Genomic DNA, 15,035 nt, shown 5'->3' on the forward strand with positions numbered 1-15,035 from the left:
TACACTAGAAGCAAAGCCATACCAAGTGAATGTAAGAAGCTGGTTATGTGCCAAAGTGACTCATACTTTTGACTTCTGACATATTTGCCAAAAAGGTTGGCCACAAAATGACCTATGCTATATAAACACTGGGTTCACTCATACTTTGGCATTAACTTTTACAGACTGGCTTCAATACAAAGGACCACATGCCTTGCAAATCAATACAATACACTGTTGTCTACTGCAGAGGAAACTGCAGAGACACGGCCCAAGTTTCTGTCAAGGAGGAACAGCTGCTCTTAGGGATTTAAATCGCAGACATTCTGGTATGCCTGTAGACCGCTGACAGTGACAGCTCATGCCACAATGAGACAGCTCTCCCCCTCTAGAGCATGGTTTCTCTCTAACAACATACCAATACAGCTACCCTTGAATAATTCTGAGCTTAAGTTCAATACTCCTACCAACAGATGAATGAATGAATGAGATTGTAACATTACTCTCACGTATGCAGAAAAATCAATCTTGCCCTCAGTGCAGTCATGCAAACCTATTCTATGCAGCTCAACATTTACAGATATCACGGAAGATGATACTGAAACAAAAATACTAATGTTTTACTACAAGTTAATAGAAGGCATGCTATAAAGTCAATTGGTTGCAAAATCTATTATCTAATGAAAGTAGTACATATCATGCAGCACATTTCTCACAGCATAACCTATTTGTTTAGCCCTTTAAAAGGGAAAGTGTGTATAATTAATCTAGACGTGATGAGAGTAGTCTCCAGCAGAGGCAAAACTTAAGTCAGCATATTGCTCTCTTAAGCAAAAACTGCTGGCATGACTTAAGCAACACTTGCTGCTCCTTATTTACAATTAGTACTATCAACTCACAATGGGCACAATTTAAATAAAAGACTCACCGATTTCAATGTCAGATTTAAGCACATGCCTAAATTTTCCATTGAAATCAATGGGATCTGGAAATGCATAACTTGTCTGGATTGTGCACTAAGTTTTGTATGTAATTTATTTAGACTACAATATGTGTCATAATTACTAACCACTGCACAAACTGCTGACTGGCTCAAAGCCAGAACTTCTCAAGGACCGTGTGTTCCGCAGGCAGGCAAAAATAAGAATTGGGGGTGAGACTGGGCAGCACGAGGGGAACAAGGTAGTCTTGATCATGAGCTGAACCGGATTCACATTTTTACACAGACACTTTAAACAGGGAAATTCTGACTCTCACAAATATTAAAACGAAAGAAAGCAGAGGCAAAGCAGCAGCGATCTCAAAATGAGGGAAAGGTAAGTTAATAGAAGATACAGAAAAGTAATGACTGCAGTAGGAGCAACCTGCCTAAAACATAGTTGGCCAGCGTTATGAAAGCCTATGTACTTTATTTAGAGTACATAGCATGTTTGAATTCTTATAAATGAGCTGAGCAAGCTCAGTTCATTTATAACTAACTCTTCTATTTTCTCTGGTCCAAAGGAGAAGTAATCTGACATCTCTGCAAGTTACAACATTACTTCTTGCATTCTTCTTCTGCATGAGATACTCTCTCCAAAACCATCCATCAATGCTCCAACACTAAAATCTTATATCCTTTACGAAGTCAGTAGTGACTTCTGTATATAAGCTTATTACAATGCATGCTGCTGTATCTAAAGTCCATAATCCAGAGACTGATGTGTTAAGCCCTACATACACAGTGGACTTTCTGACTTTCCCTAGAAGCTGCTCCATATGGTGCCCAACAAGCCTTTCGCAATTCAAAAGCCCCACTCAGGATGAATTTAAGTTCTTGACTTAAATCAAGTTTTCAAACCATTTGTTATTTGGCCTCTAATACTGAAACATTGATTTGAAATCAATTAGAAGCATTGCACTACCTAAAATCATAACCCCAAACCTCTCCTGATGCAGCCTACATGCCTCATACATTTTAGACTTAGCAACGAGGGAGGCAATTCTGTAGTGCTGTGTTGTTGTTTTAAATTACAATAAAACTCTTAAGAGAAAAAAGTGCACATCGAGATCCACTAAATTATTACTACAAAACAAATGAAGACCAATTTCTTTTGAACATGTCCAACCTCTGGGTTTTATGAGAAGGTATCTGCTTCCAGTTTGGCCCTCTGCGCATATGCAAGAACACTAAGCAATACAATGCACTTGAAGGGGGGGCACAAATCTACTTGGCATGGGGAGTATCTCTTCCCACACTGATGGGTGTAGTGAGCCTTCGCTCTCTGCCCCTCTAAACATACCGAGCTAAGTTTAGGAGATGAGTGCCGTCTCCTCCTCCTCCCTTCCAAGCACGAGTTGGAGCATGAGAGCCACACCTTCCTTCCAAGCACTGAACTGTGCTTAGTACATGAACCACTGCTACCTACCACACCAAGACACCTCTGGCCCTTCCAGTCTGGGCAATTTGTGGGATGAATGCTGCATGGTGGGCAGTAGTAGCTCATGGACTGAGCAGCATCAGCTTGTGCTGGAACGACATGAGAAGGTGAGGAAGGAGAATTAAATTCTACACTTATTATTATTATTATTATTATTATTATTATTTATTTATATAGCACCATCAATGTACATGGTGCTGTACAGAGTAAAACAGTAAATAGCAAGACTCTGCCGCATAGGCTTACAATCTAATAAAATCATAGTAAAACAATAAGGAGGGGAAGAGAATGCAAACAGGCACAGGGTAGGGTAAGCAGGCACAGGGTAGGGTAAAACTAACAGTATAAAGTCTGCACAACATCAAGTTTTAAAAGCTTTAGGAAAAAGAAAAGTTTTTAGTTGAGCTTTAAAAGCTGCGATTGAAGTTGTAGTTCTCAAATGTTCTGGAAGAGCGTTCCAGGCGTAAGGGGCAGCAGAAGAAAATGGACCAGACACACTCACACTCTCTCTCTCTCTCTCACTCACACACACACACACACAGAATTAGAAAGAAACCAAACAATGTCAGGGGGTAGGTGAGTTGATATTATAAATATGATGCAACAGATCATTTATTGCATTATTGTGTAAAATTTTGAATATTTAAAACTATCAACTAAACAGAATGACAGCAACTTTCCATCTCTCGAAAAAAGAATTGTTTGACTAGTAATTGCTACCTTCACTTCTGGAAACTTCTGGGCACCTGGCCCACAATCCAGCACATCTAACTCTGTACTAGGTTGCGTCTTTCGTCTTCAAGAAAGTGATCTTGCCATGCGAACAGAACTAGACAGAAATCTACTAGTTTCACAATCAGCTCCTTTGTCTCTAAGCAGATATAATTGTGTAGTGTAAAAGGAATGTGAGCTGCATGGCCAAAGGTTTTGGATTATGCTGCTAGGTAGTATAAAGCCTTTATTTAATTGAAACAAGTGTTTCAACTGCCATAGCAACTAAGTAACATGCATGGTTGTTCAGGAAATACATGTTTTCAACAATGGGAAAACCGATTTAATTTAATCTCTTTTTGGTGATCTAAAATCAAGGATTTAAATCACCCCTTCCTGTCACTGGATGAGTACAAGCCCCTTGTGTGAGCCTAACTTAACTGCTTTGACTTTCCAGAAATGGCTTCCTAAGCACTAAATCCATCTGTGCCTCAAATGATGATAGATCCAGGAGCACCCCCAAACTGCACACCTCATATTTCATTAGGAGTACAACTCCTCCACAAAAGGTTGAACAACCACTTAACTGGGAAGAGGAACCACCCACTAACACAGTGACTGAGTTCAGACGACACAATAACCAACGGCGGGTTAAATAGTCAATGGTAGGCTATTGTGTCGTCTGTCCAGACTTTTTCACATCATGGTTGGTTACTAGGCTGAAATAACCAACGCTGTGCAGAGTTGATTATTTGAACAACCATTGGTTATTGTGTCATGGGTCGGGCACCGTTGACTGTTTTGTCACACATGGTTATTTTTGGTGACTACAGTGTGCAGCCGGCAGAACTCACAATGGCTGATGGGACACTAGTGGAAGAAGGGGGTGGGGAGAGAGACATGTCAATCAAACACACCATTGACTAATAGTCAACTTGACATTGGCCTTAATTCACATCATGGTTGATTATAATCATGTTGTGTGGTGAGTTCGCCCTAGATAATCAACAGTGGAGTTGACTAATAACCCACCATTGACTATTGTATTGTCCGAAAGCAGCCTACCTCTGACTTGTCTGGATTGAGTTTCAGTTTATTGTACCTCACCCAGTCCATTATCCTACCCAGGCAGTGATCCAGGACTTCCAGTGCCTCACCTCGTCTAGATAAACAGGAGAGATAAAGCTGGACGTCATTTGTGTATTGATGACATTTCAGCCCACATCTCAGAATAACCACCCTCAGTGGCTTTATGTAGAGGTTATTAAATATAGATGTTATTAAATGGCGTGGGAGATAAAATAGAGCCCTATGGAGCCCTATGACAGTAATAGCCACAAAACAAAGCAGTAATCCCCCAGCACTATCTTCTGGAAACAGCCATACAAGCAGAAATGGAACTACTGTAAAATGGTTCCTTCAACTAAGACAACGAATCCAGAATGATACCATGGTTGATGGTACTGGAACCTATTGAGAGGTCTAAGAGAGTCCAAAGCTACTCAGCTAAGTACCAAGTGTTCTGAACACTTCGGAGGTAACTTTGAAGTTTCCCATTTACTTTCCCTTTTTTCTGCCCGAATAGTGTTTTATAGGTTTATAAGTTGGTGAACTTCAACATCAGAATTACTCAAAGGGAGTGTTCTCCAATTCCTACAATATTAAGCTTTATCTGATCCCACTGTTTTTACTGTACATTTATATAATTGCTTTTATTGTGCTAATTTTAGGATGAGCTCTATTTTCTATTCTGCAATTATTGCTGCATTTAAAAGCTTTCTCCCCTGTAATTTTTACTCTGAAGAGTTTTCTGCTGATTATGTTGTTTGGTCTTGAATAGTATTGGTAAATATGTTTTATTTTATATCAAAGTTACAGGGGCATCCAGATTTAATATTATTCCCTTGTTTCTGGAATGAAATATAACCTAGCCTTGACTGGGAAACCTGTATGAAACAAAAGCTGGGGGGAGGAAAAAGTGCTGGGTGGGGGAGTTGTTGCTACTCTACTGCTGTTACTAAATTTCCTGTTGGTTCGGATATAACTTGCCATTGTCCCGTCATAATGGTGTCATGCCGTGCTAAGCCTTCACAATCCCCTTCCTCCACCACACCTTCTCCTTCCTTCCGAAAAATACATAGAAAATTCAGTGTTGAAATCACTCATAATTTAACCTGTAAGTATAGGAGTTTTTGTACCAATATTCATAACTAGATATCTACACCTTCTTATTACAACCAATACTTCTTTGTTCACAAGCAGATCCCAACATAATTCCACACCTTAATTCATTTATACACAATACAGATAGCAAGGAAATAGATGAACAGTGCAAACTTGAGAAAACAATCTCACATTCCCAAGTGCTGATGAGAGAAAGCAGATAGTACAATATCCAACTCGCAAGACTAAAATAGGATTTGCAATTTGACATAAAGGCGCTTTTAAAAATCAGATAATCCTTCTGCCCTGTGCTCAGTTCTTGAATTTCCTTTAATCGGGGTTGTGTGTTCTCTGTGCTTTTAAAAATGTATCCTGTTTCTAAGCCAAGAAATATCAGGTTGGATCCAGACTTCATCATCCTTATGACAGGATGCACTGAGCAGGGGGTTGGACTCTATGGCCTTGTAGGCCCCTTCCAACTCTGCTATTCTATGATTCAGGCTCAGTGAAATAAATGGGGATTAATTTTAACATAACTAACACATCCCTTTGATTTCAGTGGGTCTGCTCCAAGCATGACTAAGTCTGGATCCAACCCATTTAATTTCTGGCATCTGTAGATGTCACACAAATTTAAGATTGAATGTAGTTGCTTATTTTGAATAACTTATCCTGCTTAGATGTCATCAAGAGATGCCCAAATCCTTTGATTGAGGTTTGAAACCCTTGTTTCACACCGGTGCACACACAACTTCAATCCAGTTCAAAGATGCTATGTTGCACTATACACAAAGATTGCCAAGGTCTACACAATCTTTGTATACACCAGATTGCCAAAGTATGGAAAAGACCAGTTCCCCAAATTATCCACTAATGGCAAAGTGTGCACCATTCCACAAGGTGCCCAGATTGCTCTGCTGCAGAGCAAGGTTTAATTTTGTACTTTATATTTGGGGCAGTTCACATTACATGGTTGAAAATTGTGTGATATCAATGCAACATTTATAAGAACATGAGGGAAGAGCAAATACAAACCCTGAAGCTGTATTTTACCTCTCTAGGGCATGTCTACCCCAGCCCTATATCCCGGGATCGTTCCTGTGCATCCAAATGCCACACAGGGGATCCCGGGAGCAGGCAGGGATGATCCCTCCATTTTCCTGGGATAACCCTTAGGTGTAGAAAGGGCCCAAGAAACAGCTTTTGAGAATGGAGAGAGGAAATGACCATAGAAGTAACACTGTGCAGTCTGGATGCAACAAGAGTTGCTGTCATTTAGATGTCTTCTTTTCTAAATAGCCTCAATCTGGAAAAGGGTACTATTTCAACCTATCAGACAGAGTATACAGTTTCCATTAAAAAAGATGATAAACAGAGGCTGATGCGGGAAAAGACAGTGAGAAACTATCCACACAACACATAGTTAGCTGCCACCACTGCTTGAATGATAGGGGAGTGGGGGCCTAGACCAGCCAATTTTAGCCATATCAGCTCTCTAAGCAATAGGGTACTGGGGCCCTTCCTGTTCTCCTGTAATTTGGGCACCATCTAGTACATGAATAAATAGGAGAAACAACACAGACAAGGAATTGACCAACATCCTTCTCTATGTTTCCATTCTTTGGTAGGAATTTTTACAATCAATCCGTTGCATCAACACACTTCGGTAACTTCTGAGTATCTTATAAAGGGAACAAAAAGTTGTTCATGCCCATTTTCTTTAAGTAGTAGTAAATTTACTTTAACTTCAGCAGTGAAGCACTTCACTTCTCTGTTGCTCTGCACAGTTACTTCACTAGGAATTAAGATATTTCTTCTCAGCTTTAGACTTAAGCTGAAAAGAAAAGGTAACTGCTTTCCCACACGCCCTTGTATTAATTAAGGGTAAATACAGAGTTCAAAGAGACCCTGCAACCCAACCTGCTGCCCTTCAAATGGGATGGACTACAATTCCCAGAATCCCCCAGGCAGTACTGCCTAATTATTTAAAAGTAATTAATAAATGAAATCAAGCAGAAAGTACCCATATGAGAAGTATGGTTTTCTCACAGTATAGGGGGTGAGTTGGCTCCTTCCCACTCATCCCAGCACGAGGTGCTGATATTGTAGTTGGGTACTGTATTCTTTCCACCTGTTTTGATTCTGGGAGTTGTAGTCCAACCAGGTTGGGGAAGGCTGCTGTAACCCAACTATCTAAAACAGCAGCGAGCTACTGCATGATCTTGCAGTGTAATTTAACACCAAATCACCACAGCTCCATTGCAAACCAGAGAGGTAGGACGGCATCCAGAAGCAGAGAAAACAATGAAGTGTCAGTGCTAGTACACTCAATTCCAGACAGATGGAAAGAATTCCAGACTGATGGAAACTATAATATCAGCACTTCCAGCCGAGATGGGTGGGAAGCAGCTAACTCACCCCATACTGTGAAAAATCCCTTTTTCTCATACTCATACTTTCTGATTGACTTAGAATCATAGAATAGGAGAGTTGGAAGGGACCTACAAGGCCATCGAGCCCAACCCCCTGGCTCAGTGCAGGACTTGGTTTATTACTTCCTTTACCTAGAAATAGGTCCAAGATTTATGGTTTCCTATGACATTTTTGCAAATGAACTTTGTAACATGAACAAATCTTGAGCTGATATTCCCCCCTTTACAGGAATAATTAGCATTTTCATAAACACGCGCCCACAGTGGCGGGGGACACCACCTTTCAGAAACTTAACGGGGATGTGGGCAATGCAGGCTATCCACGAACGCTGGCGAATGAACCCCCAGCCAACAGGATCTACACCAAGCAGTATACGACACTTTGAAAACGGTTTGAAAACTGAATATGCAGTATGACCTGGGCCCCAACAGTTGTCACTACTGTTATAAACCATTTTAAAGCAGTAGTGTAGATCCTGCCCTGGGCAGGATCTACACTACTGCTTATAACGGTTTATAATGGTTATGACAACTGTTCAGGCCCAGAACACATTACATATACAGTTTTCATACCGTTTTAAAAGTGTTATAGCCTGCTTAGTGTAGATCGGCCCCAGGGGTGTGTTTCTTAATAAGGGAGGTTACACAGCCAGTGTACAAACCGACTTGATAGCACACCCTGGCCGTTTCTACACCTGCCTTTCCCCCCCAGGGATCGTCCCGGGATCATGCCTGTGCATCCAAATGCCACACAGGGGATCCCGGGAGCAGGCAGGGACGACCCCCCACTTTGCCTGGGAGAATCCTTAGGTGTGGAAAGGGCCTCATTCCCAGTCCCTGAAGTGACACGTGAGGAAACGCTTAACCTTCCTCCTCAGCCCCACCAGCGGCAGCCACGGGGGCAGCCCGCCCGCCGCAGCCCCCTCACTCACCATCCGGGAACTCGCGGTCGCTAATGTGCTGCAGGTGGGGGCCGCCCCCGCCGGGATCCGAGTCCCCCGACTCCGCCTCAGTGGCCTCCCGATAAGCGCCCGCCCGCCGCTCGAGCCCTGCGGCCAACGGCCCGGCTCCCACGCCGCCGCCGCCGCCTCCTCCTGCCGCCGCCGCCGCCGCCGCCCCCAGCGCGGACCCGCGGGCCCGGCCGAGCTTGGGGCTGGCGCCGGGAGAGACGCAGCAGGTGACGGTGTTACCCATGGCGGCGCGGAGCCGCTGCCGCCACCGGCACTGAGCCCGAGCCGGGCTATAGAAGGCCGCCGCGGCGACGGCGACACCAGCGTCGCCTCATGGTCACGCCCCCGGCTTCGCCTCACTCGGCTGCCCACAGAACCGCCCCGCTTGGAAGACCCAAGACTTTCCCAACGGGCCCTGCCGCCGCCGCCGCGCTCTCGCGCTGCTCCCGCCCACCAGCCAATCGCCGGCCGCGCTCGACGCCCTCACGTGATCCCGGGCAGCGTATCATCCCAGGGCGGAGAGCGGGGGGGGGGGAACAGGCCCGGTGGTGCCACTCGAAGCCACGTGACGGGGGCGCGGCCGGAAGCGGAAAGCGCCACGCCCACTAGGCAAGGCGTTAAAACGCACGCACAGTGAGAGGGACTAGTGAGGCTGTGGTTCTCTACGCGGTCGCGCTCTCGCCTACAAAAAAAATCCTCTGTACTTTGCGGAAAGCCCTTTGCCCCTTCAATTTCACGCTGGATTTTTGGTACCTCCGCCCTTTCCTATCTCTACGGTCTTCCCACCCCATTGGGTTCGACCCGCCTGTTATCTACATAACCCCGCCCACGGCGCTTTTAGCCCCGCCCACTTCCTATCTGTGTGGGCAGCTTGCCCGTGGCGGCGCTCCGCGTTCTGGTTCTCACACAACCGCGACGGGAGGGGCGAGTGCGCGCAACCAGTGGAGGCTGGTGGCTCTGATTTCGGTGGGGCTGTGAATCCATTTTGAGTTCCAATCCGAATCAGCCAGGATTCTAAAGGAGCCTTTCACACGGCAGAACCCTATCCCCCCAAATGGGTCCCGTTCCTTGGAGAGCTCCTTTTAAAGTTCTGGCTGCTTCTGACTGAAATCCAGATTGGATTCATAGCCCCACCTGCATCTGAGCCACCAGCCTCTACTGCTTGTAAATGCAGCTGCTGTTGCTAAAATGACGGGTGGTTAATACTTGCCTAGGGTGGGGTCATTCCGGCTGAGTTTTCCTGTGAAACCTCCCTGATGGTGACAGATTTCTGGATCAGTTGCCGCAGGAAATGAGCAAGAGTAGCAAGAACAATCCTTTTATATTCGGAGGGGGACCAAACAAAAGTTACAAAATTGTGTGCAAACTTTGTGTTCAGCAGAAATCTTCTAGCAAGAAAACACAAACACACAAAAGGGAGCCAGGGAAAAAGCTGCTAGGTGTAATAGGAGTCTCCCTTGTATGTTTTTCTCTTATACCTGCTCTTTGATTTTATTTATTTATCCACATTTATATACCACCTTATTTGCTAAAAAAGAAACCGTTTCCAACCATGTAAAACAATATAAACATCAGTGAAAAACAAGAACATTAAAAACATCATAACAACTGCGTAATTAGAAGCCTAAGGGCACAATCTTATGCATGTTTAGACAGGAAAAAGTCCAGCCAGCTCCGAGTCCTGGGGCTTTTTTCCTCTAAACATGAAGAGGAGTCCTCCCTCATAAATTAAAAAGAAGACGTGGCTTACCATCTGCCCTGAAATGGTTTTCATGAACTCAAAACCTTGTACCTTACCTTTGTGTTTTTTGGTATCATTGAGGTTTTGCTTTTTTTATTCTTGTGTGGATTTTTTTTAAAATGGACCAACATGATTTGTGTTTTTGTCTCCTTAGGAAAATATCAGTGTCAATATAGAGGCCAAGTTACCATCCACCCCCCTTCTCAATATCACCTTTTCACTCTGCCTTTCCACGTGAGTCATTTATATGTGCTTCCTCACTTATGGTAGTTTGTGGGTGCCTCCTCCTCCTCCCGTTCTTTGCAACCATTGTAGTGTATGTTTCTAATGAGGAAAATGATATTTCTGTGAATGGTAGCATGAAACCTTTCTGTGCGCAATTCTGCTACACCACAGCACCATTTAGTGGTTGCATAATAGAACATATAGAAAGGTAGAGAAAGAAAAAGCTGTGGAAAAAACACGTGTAAAAGAGCCAAAACTTATTGCACAAGTAATTTGGAAGCAGAAGCCACGGGAAAATAATGGGTTAAAATATTAATGTAGAAAAGCCGTTATTAATTTTTTAAAAATAGTTTATGTAAGTACATACACGTGTTAGCAAATGGGATATGAATGGCTAAACAAGTCTTGGGCTTTCATATGAATTTCAGATTCCAGTTTTAACAGGATAAGCTCCAGGTTTTGATTATAACCCCCTTTTTAACCCCAAACACCATTTCCCCGTGCCCAGATTTTAATGTGAAATTTCCTAATGTGTGAACATTTGCCATATTCCCAGGGTTTTATGCCAGGGCTAGCATAATTTACGTGAATCCTGGCAAAACCTCTTTGGGAAATTCAGCACTGCAAAATTAATCTTAAGTGTGTGTGTTTTTTCATTTCAGAGCTATTTAAACATCCCAGGGTTAAGAAGAATATTGTCAGGTTTGATCTTTGCTGATGTACTCAAGCATGATCAGGGCTTTATTTCAGCTGCAGTGTAGCCATCTGTTTCATAGCTGGCATTAGGTCCTGCAAGTTGTATATCACACATGCTTCTTTTTTTTTAGTAGGCACAGGCTGGTTGGACAATGTGTCTGAACACACACAGAATACTTTTCTGTCACCACTCTTTCCAGTGCTCACATATCTGTTATTAGGGAGCAAACTTTCCAAGATGAAACACAGAACCTCTCTTTTCTACACACAGTACACCACACTTATACTACAATCCTATTCATATCTATTCAGAACTTCTGAAGTAATTTACAATGAATTCATCGAAACATACTCCTGGGACACTGTATATAGTAGGGCTGCAGAACTTGTGGCCCTCCAGATGTTTTAACCTACAACTGCCATCCAACCTGGCCAGCCTAGCCAATGGTGGCCAGCCTAGCCAATGGTGAGGGATCATGGGAGTTGTAGTCAAAAAACATCTGGAGGGTCACAAGTTGCCCACCCCTGGTGTACAGGATTGCAAGAGGACAAAACAATCTTATGTGTGAAGAAGATTCCATGGTGGAGACAGCACTATTTTCAAGACCTCCCATCTCGCTGCAAGTTGGCTTGGTGACGTTTTCTTATCTTTTTCTTGTTGCTGTTCTTTCTTTTTTCCTGTCTCCCGCCCCCCTGCCCTATTTCAATCTGCAATTACAAGATGGGGGATACTTGGCTCAGCAATACTACAAACGAGAAGGATCTTGGAATTGTTGTAGATTGCAAGCTGAATAGGAGCCAACAGGCTGCAAGAAAGGCAAATGCTATTTTGGGCTGCATTAATAGGAGTATAGCTTCCAAATCACGTGAGGTACTGGTTCCTCTCTAATCAGCCCTGGTTAGGCCTCATCTAGAGTATTGCGTCCAGTTCTGGGCTCCACAATTCAAGAAGGATGCAGACAAGCTGGAGCGTGTTCAGAGGAGGGCAACCGGGATGATCAGGGGTCTGGAAACAAAGACCTATGAAGAGAGACTGAAAGAACCGGGCATGTTTAGCCCGGAGAAGAGAAGAGTGAGGGGAGACATGAGAGCACTCTTCAAATACAAAAAAGGTTGTCGCACAGAGGAGGGCCAGGATCTCTTCTCAATCCTCCCAGAGCGCAGGACACGGAATAACGGGCTCAAGTTAAAGGAAGCCAGATTCCGGCTGGACATCAGGAAAAACTTCCTGACTGTTAGAGCAGTACGACAATGGAACCAGTTACCTAGGGAGGTTGTGGGCTCTCCCACACTAGAGGCCTTCAAGAGGCAGCTGGACAACCATCCGTCAGGTATGCTTTAGGGTGGATTCCTGCATTGAGCAGGGGTTGTACTCGATGGCTTTATAGGCCCCTTCCAACTCTACTATTCTATGATTCTATGAATTACCTACGCCAGCCTCAGGGCTGGTATAGTTGAGGGCATTTTGGGGTAGGGTGTCTTAGGATCCTGGCGATTCTTAGCTTCACCCAGGCATGCCCCATTTCCCGCCATCACCACTGGAACATTGCCAGCAGGATAACTGCACCCATGGGTGTGTGCTTCCCACAGGTGTGGCGGGGAGGGGGCCTCCATTGTCCTCCTCCCACCAGCAGAGTAGGACTGATAGCTTTTCTATATGAGGCATTTATTGTGCGCTTGTGACTCCTCACTCACTGTAGTTTGTGGGTGCTTTACATGATATCCAGGGGAAGCTGGTGGCTCCAAAATTGGTGGGACAGAGATTCCAGTCTACGTTTTAGTTAGAACCAGCCAGACATCTAAAGGTGATATCAAAGGTGCTGAATCCTCTCCCTAAAATGTATCCAGCACCTTGGATAGTTCCTTTAGACTTCTGACTGGTTCTAAGTAAAACCCAGAATGGAATCTCCTCCCCACAGAAATTGGAGCAACCAGGGGGACATCTACATGGGCGCTTTACCCCGCAGTAGCTTCGGAGTGGCAGCAGGTGATCTACATGATGCGGCCGCCACTCCGAAGGGAGCCAGCGGCAAAGCCCCAGAGCTCTGCCCTAAAAAAGTCGGGGACTTACCCAACTTTTTTAGCTCGGAACCAGGCTTCACACACCTGTGGAGGCTTTTTAAGAAAGGAAATAAAGCTAGCAAAGGGACAACGAAGTAACCTGCCCTCTCCCCAGGCCTGGGGCTCCTCCCCTGCTGTCGCCTGGCTGTTACCTGGTATTCCAGCCCGCAGCTCAGCATCAACATGGCGACGGGTACAAGAGCAGCAGCCGCGGAGGGCGGTTGGTGGAAGTAGCGGGGAGCGGTCCAGCCCGTTCCTGGCGGTGTTTTTTCTCTCTCCCCCGCTGAAGTCCAGGCCAGCCAGGCGCGAGGTCTCTCTCGCCCTCCCTTCCTTTCCGAATGGGCTTTTCCCTCCTTCATGGGAAAGGAGAAGAGCTCATTCCGGCTGGCTTGCCCAGTCCCAGGCGCGGTGGTGGGCAGTAGGCCGAGAAGAGGGGGCACGGATGCTCCCAGGCGCCTCAGGTGGGGGGGCGCAGTGGCGCCTGTAAACCCGCAACTGCACTCCTTTCCATATAGACGCTGGGACGGAGCGTCAACGCAGCTGCGCCCTACTGCTTATAACAGTGTACTGACAACTGTTGGGGCTGACAAGGAAATCTGAAAGCACCCTTTTGAAACCCCTCAATTGGATGTGAATAAATTGCTTAAGCATGTCTCAAACACATTCCTGACACTTTCTCTCTAGCCCCCACCTTCGTGCCTCCAGAAACAAAGAGACACAGAAAGCCTCAAGGCTGTCCTGATCTCTTGGTTCCTTATCTGCCATGGCCATGTGTTACTTTTTCCTAAAACACGTCTGCTTGTGTTTTGGAACCAGGCTAACACAGACGTAGAGGTGCATCGTGTCATCTATTTACCATCTAAAGCCCTCTGACTGGGCATTTCTGAAGGGTCAGAGCATACTCTGGAAGTCCCTATTTCTCCTTGACGTGCTTATCAAAGAACAGAATGCAATATTTTGTACCGGTCATCGCCTGCCAAAATATGGCATTGTTTATGTAAGAATGGGTTTTCTGTTTATGGAACATGTATGGGACTTGTGATCAGTCACGGGAGGAAGGAGGGGAAAGTATGATTTCATCAGGGCAACTTTGAAGAGTATAAAAGTATGCTGATGTGGATGATGGGTGGAGAGTTTTCGCCATCAGTTTGTATGGGGTGAGCCTTTCTCCTACGCGCATAGTAAATAAAGAGCCTTTGCATCTGGACTGGTTGTTGAAGTCGTTCCTTCCCTATTGGGTTAGGGGAAATTTCCCTAACAGGGCCCATAACACATTCCATAATACGTTTTGAACATGCTTTCAATGTGTTATGTCCTGCTTGGTGTAGATCTGGCCATTGTCATCCTCCTGATCTTTGCAACTGTTATAGAGATTCACCCACCCACCCACAAGTCTGGTATTTCTGTGAATGGCGGCATGTATTGTGCAATTCTGCTGTACCACACTGCCACCTAGTGGTTGAGTAATGGGACAGAAAAAGAAAAACACTGCCCCCCCACCCCAAATGTAAACGAGCTGATATTAATCCCACAAAGAATCTGGAAGCAGAAGCCTCAGCAAGTGACCCCTCAGCCAGACTTCTGCTTCCTTGAAGACTGCATCTTTAATCTGTGCTAGGGCGCCTTTTCCTCAGGGAAACACAATCAGAGTCTATAT

The 15,035-nt window shown here is 44.9% G+C and overlaps 1 protein-coding gene across 1 annotated transcript in view; it reads right to left on the reverse strand.

Moving 5' to 3' along the window:
• The window catches only part of CCNYL1 (cyclin Y like 1), a 30,903-nt gene extending 21,937 nt beyond the window's left edge, over positions 1-8,966 (reverse strand). The window contains exon 1 of the mRNA XM_063116110.1: positions 8,638-8,966. Coding sequence (XP_062972180.1) covers positions 8,638-8,899 — 262 coding nt within the window. The 5' untranslated portion in view covers positions 8,900-8,966. The remainder of the gene's footprint in view (positions 1-8,637) is intronic.
• Positions 8,967-15,035: the final 6,069 nt, after the last annotated feature.

The sequence above is a fragment of the Elgaria multicarinata genome, chromosome 2, assembly GCF_023053635.1.
Source record: "Elgaria multicarinata webbii isolate HBS135686 ecotype San Diego chromosome 2, rElgMul1.1.pri, whole genome shotgun sequence".
NCBI classification, from domain to species: Eukaryota; Metazoa; Chordata; class Lepidosauria; order Squamata; family Anguidae; genus Elgaria; species Elgaria multicarinata.